Source organism: Babylonia areolata, chromosome 17 (assembly GCF_041734735.1).
Source record: "Babylonia areolata isolate BAREFJ2019XMU chromosome 17, ASM4173473v1, whole genome shotgun sequence".
Classification (NCBI taxonomy): Eukaryota; Metazoa; Mollusca; class Gastropoda; order Neogastropoda; family Buccinidae; genus Babylonia; species Babylonia areolata.
In genome coordinates this window covers 19,259,888-19,268,446 of record NC_134892.1, presented here as the reverse complement: position 1 = coordinate 19,268,446, position 8,559 = coordinate 19,259,888, and the positions used below count along the sequence as shown (strand labels likewise).

The window sequence follows — 8,559 nt, the reverse complement described above, 5'->3', positions numbered from 1 at the left end:
TGAATCTCTCATCCACCCATACTCACATCCCCGCACCCACCCCCAAGCCCCATCTCCACGACACCCACCCCCCATCTCCACGACACCCACCCTCCCCATCTCCCCCACACCCACCCTCCCCATCGCCCCCACACCCGTACCTGGCTCAGCGTTGCGATCCGGATAGAAGAACTTTACGTTGAAGCTGAGCTTGGACATGTTCCGTCCGAACAGACAGGTGACGTTGGTGGAGAACACGTCAGTGACGGCGATACAGGTGGTGTCACTGCTGGTGTCACCCGTGTCCGTCATCACCAGTGTCACTAACATCATCAGCAGCAGCATCTCGCAAAATTAACGTCAACAGCCGGGCAAACGTCTACAATGCGTCTGTGAACATACAAACATGCATGCCGGTGAGAGCGGCATCGTCCGAGGTCTATGGTCCCCAAGGTCTATATTTTCCCAAGGACTATGTTCCCTTCGTCTACATTCCCCCATGTTTATATTACCTGTAGGTCTGTGTTCCCCCAAGTCTGTCTCCCAGGTCTATATTACCTGTAGGTCTGTGTTCCCCCAAGTCTGTCTCCCAGGTCTATATTACCTGTAGGTCTGTGTTCCCCCAAGTCTGTCTCCCAGGTCTATATTACCTGTAGGTCTGTGTTCCCCCAAGTCTGTCTCCCAGGTCTATATTACCTGTAGGTCTGTGTTCCCCCAAGTCTGTCTCCCAGGTCTATATTACCTGTAGGTCTGTGTTCCCCCATGTCTGTCCCCCAGGTCTATATTACCTGTAGGTCTGTGTTCCCCCAAGTCTGTCTCCCAGGTCTATATTACCTGTAGGTCTGTGTTCCCCCAAGTCTGTCCCCCAGGTCTATATTACCTGTAGGTCTGTGTTCCCCCATGTCTTTGTCTCCCAGCTCTATATTACCTGTAGGTCTGTGTTCCCCCAAGTCTTTGTCTCCCAGGTCTATATTACCTGTAGGTCTGTGTTCCCCCAAGTCTTTGTCCCCCAGGTCTATATTACCTGTAGGTCTGTGTTCCCCCAAGTCTTTGTCTACCAGGTCTATATTACCTGTAGGTCTGTGTTCCCCCAAGTCTTTTCTCACAGGTCTATATTACCTATAGGTCTGTGTTCCCCCAAGTCTGTCTCCCAGGTCTATATTACCTATAGGTCTGTGTTCCCCCAAGTCTGTCTCCCAGGTCTATATTACCTATAGGTGTGTGTTCCCCCAAGTCTTTGTCTCCCAGGTCTATATTACCTGTAGGTCTGTGTTCCCCCAAGTCTGTCTCCCAGGTCTATATTACCTGTAGGTCTGTGTTCCCCCATGTCTTTGTCTCCCAGGTCTATATTACCTGTAGGTCTGTGTTCCCCCACGTCTTTGTCCCCCAGGTCTATATTACCAGGTCTATGTTCCGTTCCCCCGTGTCTATATTTACCCAGGTCCTCGACCCCCGTGTCTATAATTCGCAAAGTCTATGTTTTTCGGGTCTTCATTCCACAAGGTCTACGTTAATCCAGGTCTGTATTCCTTCACCTCAAGGCCTGGCTAATAGCGTTGGGTTGTGATTTCTGTCGGGCATCTGCTTGACAGATGTGGTGGAGCATATATGGGTTTGTCCGAATGCAGTGATGCCTCCTTGAGCCTCTGAACACAAAGTAACTATATTCCCCAGGTCTGCATTCCCCAAATCTTTGTGCCACAGGTTTTTGTTCCCCAAGTCAATGTGTCCCAGGTCTTTGTTCTCCAGGCCTATGTTCCCCATGTCTGTAGTCTTCCCCCCAACTCTGTGTTTCCCTATGTCTTTGTTCCCCAGTCCAGTCATTCCCCCGGTATTTTTGCTCCCCTGGTCTCTGTAACCACAGCTCTGTAATCCTCCAGGTCTCTCTTCTCCCATGTTTCAGTTCCCCCAAAGTCTTCGTTCCCCCACATTTGTTTCCCAAGGTCTACGTTCGCCCAGGTGTATGTTTCTTCACGTCTAAGTCATTCCCCCCCAGCCCCCCAACACCCAGGTCTATATTCTTGAAGGTGTTTGTTCTTCTTTGTTTTTGTCCCTTAAAGTCTTTGCCCCCCCGTATTTATTTCCCTGAGGTATATGTACCTCAAGTGTGTGTTTCTCCAGGTATATGTTCCGGCAGGTTTATATTTATGCAAGCGTTTGTTATCCTGTATACGCGCGTATGTGTGTGTGTCTGTGGTTTTGGTGAAGGTAAAGATAAAGGAGTGGGGTGTGCGTGCATGCATTTGTGTGTGCGTGTGCGTGCGCGCGCGCGCGTGTGTGTGTATGTATGTGTGTCCGTGGTGTTGGGAGTGAAGGTGAAGATGGAGGTGTGTGAGCATGTGTGTTTGTGTGCATGTGTGTGCATTTCTGTAGTTTTGTGTGTGCATGTAAGAATGTGTTTTTGAATCTATATCTATGTGTGTGTTCGCACAAGTGTGTGTGTACGTGTGTGTCTGTGTATCCGTGCGCGCGCGTGTGTGTGTGTGAAAAGAAAGAGAGAGAGACTGTGTGTGTGTGTGTGTGTGTGTGTCTGTCTGTCTGTCTCGCACACACACACACACACACACACACACACACACACACACACACACACACACACAGAGCGTATGTGTTCGCATGTGTGAGATAGGATAAGATAAGATATGAATAACTGTATTATCCAATTAAGAGAAATTACATCAGGTGCAGCAAAACAAACTTAGACAAGTACTCAACTAAAAACATTATACCTGACACAATTTTTTGTAAAGCAATAAACACACACACACACACACACACACACACACACACACACACACACACACACACACACACACACACACATTTTGACTCAAGTGTATGGTACTTTTACGGTCATTGTGACCCACGTGTACTCGAATATTATAGCCTACCTAATACTAATATGCTGTGACTCATATATGCTATTGCATTTTTTCTGTTGTCATTCTCTTTTTTTCTTTCCTCCTAGATTCTGTACAGACTACAGCCTAATGCAGATATCATCATTGCTGAAGAACGGATTCTGCAAAGACAGAAGTAGCATTGAACAGATCGTTCACCTGTGCACCCTTTGCGAAAAACAACTCCAACACCAGATGGGATTCTTCAGTCTGGCAGGAGGCACTAATGGCCGTAACTGACATAAACAGGAAACAGAAAAAAGAAAATAATCAGCAAAAGCTTATCATCATAATCCAGCAACTATACTCCAAAGTAACCAGCGTGGTATTCACCCAAGGACCTATAATTGGCGAGTGGTTCCATAATTCTGTTGGAGTCCGTCAGGACTGTACCAACATTGTTCAACATATTCCTGGAACGCATCATGACTGACGCACTAGAATATCATGCTTGCACAGTCAGCGTGGAAGGAAGAACCATCACAACCCAGATGACATCGACGGCTTGGCAGGTAGTGAGCAAGAACTCAGCCAGCTTGTTAAAAGAATGGATGAAACATCGACAGGTTATGGCGTGGAAATCAGTGTCGAGAAGACCACACTGATGGCCACCACCATCACTGCTGATATAACTGTCCAGCAACAGAAGCCAGGAACTGTTCAACAGTTCACCTACCTGAGATCCACCGTCAGCAATGAAGGATCCAAACGAGGAATACTCTCAAGGGTAGCAAAAGTAACATCAGCACCGTCCAGACTAAAACCTGTATGGAAGGACAGCAACATATCCATGAAACAATACCAGACGCCTCAGTGAATGACATGTTGGTATGTGCCATCTTCCTGTATGCATGCCAGACATGGACCCTCGTTGCGAAAGCCAGGGAAATGAGGTGTTGTCGCAAGATACAGACACACTGACCACATCATCAGTGAACAAGTGCACCAAACTACCAAGAAGCCCAATGGACCACCTGAAGATCTGCTGATGTCAGTTGTGAAAAGAATGCTACGCTGCTATCGCCAGGTAACAAGAACCAGTGGCCTTGCAAGAACATGGAGACGGATAAGAAGACAAACGAAATGATGGACTGCAGACACTATAGAATGGACAGGAAAACCATTTGCAGAGACACAGGTTTTGACACACAATCAAAAGGCCTGTCTGTCTGTTTCTCTCTGCCTCTCTGTCTTTGTCTGTCTGTCTGTCTGTCTGTCTCTCTCTCTCTCTCTCTCTCTCTCTCTCTGTCGCTTTCTTGTACCCGTTTCCTTTCTGCTTTCTTTTGTTTTACTTATCTTGCTTCTGATTTCAAACAACAAAAACAACTACTGAACATCAAGTGGCAAGACAGGACCCCAGACACGGAGGTGCTTGCAAAAGCCACCCTTCCCAGCATCTTCACTATCCTCATGCAGTCCCAGCTTCGCTGGGCTGGACACGTGGCGCGCATGCCAGACCATCGGCTGCCCAAAAGGCTCTTCTATGGCGAGCTGCAAAAAGGGAAGAGATCACACGGGGGCCAGAAGACGCGCTTCAGAGATATTCTGAAAGTCTCTAAAGCGTTTGACATCAACCCTGACTCCTTGGAGGAATCTGCAATGGACCGTGACAAATGGCGCGCTGCTGTGCACAAAGGCGCCAAGTTGTGCGAGGCTAACAGGACTGCTGCAGCTGTTCAGAAGAGGCAGACCAGAAAGTCACGGGCAAACTAGCTCCCTGAAAATGATATGCCTGTCTTTGTCTGCCCCAACTGTCAGCGAACATTTCGTGCGCAGATGGGACTATTCAGCCATCTGCGCATTCACAGATAGACTCATGAGCATCCCCCCCCCGGCCCCCAAACCACCACCCTCCCCCCATCCACCAGCTGGATGACAACGATGGTCATCAACGATCTCGATGGACACACACCACCACCACCACCATAATAAATGAAACAAAAATAACTGAGCACACATTTCACTCAATATGATTACCGTCTCCAGTACCACTCTTTTGTACAACATACTTGGTCCAGAATTTGTATGTGACACCTGTACAAAGATTTAAACAATCTGAGGAAGGAAGAGACAGACAGATACTGATTGACAGACTGACAGAAAGACATAACACAGACAGACAGACAGGCAGACAGACAAGGGTACACACAGAGAGACAGGCATGGGGCATGGAGAGAGAGAGAGAGAGAGAGAAAGAGACAGACAGACAGACAGACAGACAGAGACAGAGACACAGAGAGACACACAGAGATAACACGAACAAGAACAAAAACTTTAATCTCCGGTCTCCAGCCCCTAGAAAGAGGTCAAAAGTTGTCACAACCCATAAGGGGTTGACCATGTACCCTCACCCTCCCGAGACTAACTAACGTCCCAACAACACACATACACAGAAAAGTTCAGCTCAGTTTTGTTTGTTTGTTTGTTTGTTTGTTTGTTTGGGGGTTTTGTTGTTGTTGTTGTTGTTTTTGTTTTGTTTTGATTTGTTGTTTTTTACTGTGGTCATAGGAAAGTACACGTAACAAACCAGAGCACTTAAATATATTAAATAGATACAGAGGCAGACCACTGGCCCAGGGTGAAAGCACAGACCCACACAGACCAACACCGACACACCGAAGAAAGGGGTAAGAATGAAACGCCCCACGACTTCACAGACGGCACCCAACAGCTCACACGCTGGAACGGTGACCAGTCTCTTGAGAGTTTCAGTAGTTTCAGTAGCTCAAGGAGGCGTCACTGCGTTCGGACAAATCCATATACGCTACACCAAATCTGCCAAGCAGATGCCTGTCCAGCAGCGTAACCCAACGTGCTGAGAAAAATAAAAGCTCTCCCCGGTCTCTTGAGAGAGCTCGGCATCAAAAGCAAAGGGGAGTCTTTCTCCCCCAACTTCATACATTCTTGAATTCTGCTCTGATGTCAACATATTTAAGAATTGGAACATGCCACATATATTCCAAGGAAAGGACGTGCGTAAGCTCGGCGTTAAGCTGAGTATACACACGAAGGGGAAAGGGTGGTGAAGGAGAGAGGGTGGTGAAGGAGAGAGGAAGAGAGAGAGAGAGAGGGGGGGGGAGAGGAAAGGGGGAGAAGGGAATGAGAAAAGAGGTGCACGTGAACACACGCACAATAAACGCCACAAGCCGTGACTAAAGTACACAATATGGTGATCACGTAACGAAAGTTCAATGTAAAATTCATATTAACTTCAACCTGAAGAACAAAAGTGCCTCTTGTGCATTGTAATTCTAAATGTTTTCATTGCTGACGACGAATTCCTGTCGTATCTTCAGGCCATTAAATATATAAACATAGTTTCCGAATACTATAAATAGAACCATTCTTCAGCAAGTGAACATATGATCGACCTTCAGAGTTCAGATGTTTTTGCTTTGAGTTATTGTAGCGGTCACAACTGTTTATAAAATGATTTTCATCTTCGACCACGTTACAACGTATACATGAGTATTTTGAATTACATTTGAATGTTCTCCTGAAAAAATGATCCATTTATTGGGAGCAAACCAAGCCGTAATTTTGTCAAGCAGTCCCTAAAACACTGTTTATCCACAACGTCAAAATATTGCTCACATTTAAAACCAGTTTTGAACAGTCTGTAGTTATGATATATATGATATATATATCTTTAGACATTACTGATTCGTCCCACTCTTGCATAAATATATCTTTCATTCTTTGCATTTCATTCATTATGACAAAAATGTTTGCTCACAACCAACGCCCTGTTGCAACTAGACATACCCAAATGCAAGTCTAAATAAAGTATTTTTCACTGAAGACACCAAGTATTCCCCCCCCCCCCCCCCCCTTTCGTCCAAGTTAAACATCAAAACAACTCTTCTTGCTAGCAGTCACTCACCTGTCTTCTGTCTTCACAAGAGAAATGAAGTTATGGCGACTGGATCAAGAAGGGAGTGAACAAGTATGTGCATGACTAGATCGATATCTTTGTCAACAGCCAGGAATCGCCACAAGTTGCCGTGTTATAATGTCCTCTACGTTAAGCCTCCTTATTGATCCGGATCAATACAAACACTGAAAAGCTCTGACAATCAAGAACACGAGCTTTCCTGTTGGTGTAATTGAGTAACTCACCTCTCTGTGTGGTGCAAAGCAGAAAAAAACATGGCGCGTGAACCAACAAACAGCCCAGTTAAACGTGTGTGCGTGTGTGTGTAAGTATAAATCTGTCTATAGTTCAGTGCCACCGCCCCTACATCATGTCCCACTATCCGCCAAACTCAGCCCCCCACCCCCACCCCCTCTCCAAATCGGCTGCACGCTTCCCTCTACCACAACAAGTCTTTTCAGTCGTGGTGCTTTCAAAACAGATCAACACACATGACGTGTTCACTGGGCCAAGGACAGAGACCTGACACCCGGTGTGACAAACTCAAACTGCTCCCCCCCTGGTGAGACTTACCCCAGGGTCATTCTGGCCAGCCCACTCTCCCACTTTTCAAGGTTTATCCCTGCTTGTCACTTCAGGTCCACATGGACACCAGGGTAATTTTGGGCCAGCCAGACTTTACACACCGGGTAAAAAGGATCAAAGGGGGTTTCGCTTAGGTTGCTACACTGGTATATGAGCCTTCCTTTTAGGCCAACAGACAGCGAGAAAGTGACTTCGTGGAAGTCGTGCTGACAATTTGACAAACACAGCCAAATGCCGCGACACACACGTTACGTAATGCTACAAAGCTGTCACATTGAGGCGATGCAACAGGGTTTATAAATAAGTTACTGTCCACTTTATTGTAGCCATGTGCTCAATACGACTGGCTACTCAACTCACAGCACAAGCTGAAATCTGATCTACAGCAGACGCCATTTTCGCAACTAACTTGCTGGCCTACAACCACTTGCGCAGAATGTGTGACGCCATTCCCGGTTTAAATGCAAAGCCCATTCTTAACCTATTCTCTAAACATCTATTAAATCAAGTCTCTGTATCGTTTACTGTAATATTATATTTGTTGTGCTTACACACACACTTGAATCAGTTAGAAGCATACTTGGTTTCAGTTTAATCATTCGTCAGTCTAAAGTTTTCAACTGACGCTAAGCTCACGTCATTTTGTCTCGCCACAAACCACTCCAGCTAAGTGTCGCGGTACGCAATTGGGCGAACTGTAATCTCTGTTTCTGACGTAGCGTATTTAATAATATCTCTTTTGTCGGATCAGTAAACTACAAGTATTATATACTGGCAGAATCGTCGCAATTCCATCTTTAAATCTATACCATTTGTGTTTGCCTACGTTAAACTGATTTAACGCAGTTTGTAATTTTCTGCGATGAGCTCGCTAAAACTGACCCTGTTCAGGTGACTTAAATTAAGATTATAAAGTTATCTTAAATAATCAACACTTCATTTTATACTCATTAGAAAGAAGGCATTGAGTTCTTTCTTTTGCGACCTATCCGACGTAAATCGGTTCAGGAATCATTTAGAAATCTATCACTGAACACCTTGTAACTAACACACTGCTGAGCAAATTTAGGAGCATTTGAGCCGGTCTGCTTCGCGGCACACCCGATTGTCTTTGCAGTCCGCTTACCTTGCATAAAGAGAAGGAGTGGGTGATCAGTGGTCATTTTCTACCTGGTCAGTCATCTGACCCAGAGCCGCTCTCTTTCTCTCTTGCAGTTTTGC

The 8,559-nt window shown here is 45.9% G+C and overlaps 1 protein-coding gene across 6 annotated transcripts in view; it reads right to left on the bottom strand.

Moving 5' to 3' along the window:
- LOC143291713 (uncharacterized) overlaps positions 1–7,198 on the bottom strand; it is a 73,308-nt gene extending 66,110 nt beyond the window's left edge. The window contains exons 1-2 of one of the 6 annotated variants that reach the window (XR_013056573.1): positions 6,763–7,195; positions 141–369 (exon numbers count right to left, since the gene is read on the bottom strand). Coding sequence is in view for 3 of the 6 variants with exons in the window: in XM_076601743.1 (XP_076457858.1) it covers positions 141–324 (184 nt within the window). In the remaining 3 variants the exon portion in view is untranslated. Of the gene's footprint in view, positions 1–140; positions 370–6,762 lie in introns of all 6 variants that reach the window. The other 5 variants (XR_013056572.1, XR_013056571.1, XM_076601743.1 and 2 more) reach the window with 5 other exon arrangements.
- Between the last annotated feature and the right edge of the window lie 1,361 nt (positions 7,199–8,559).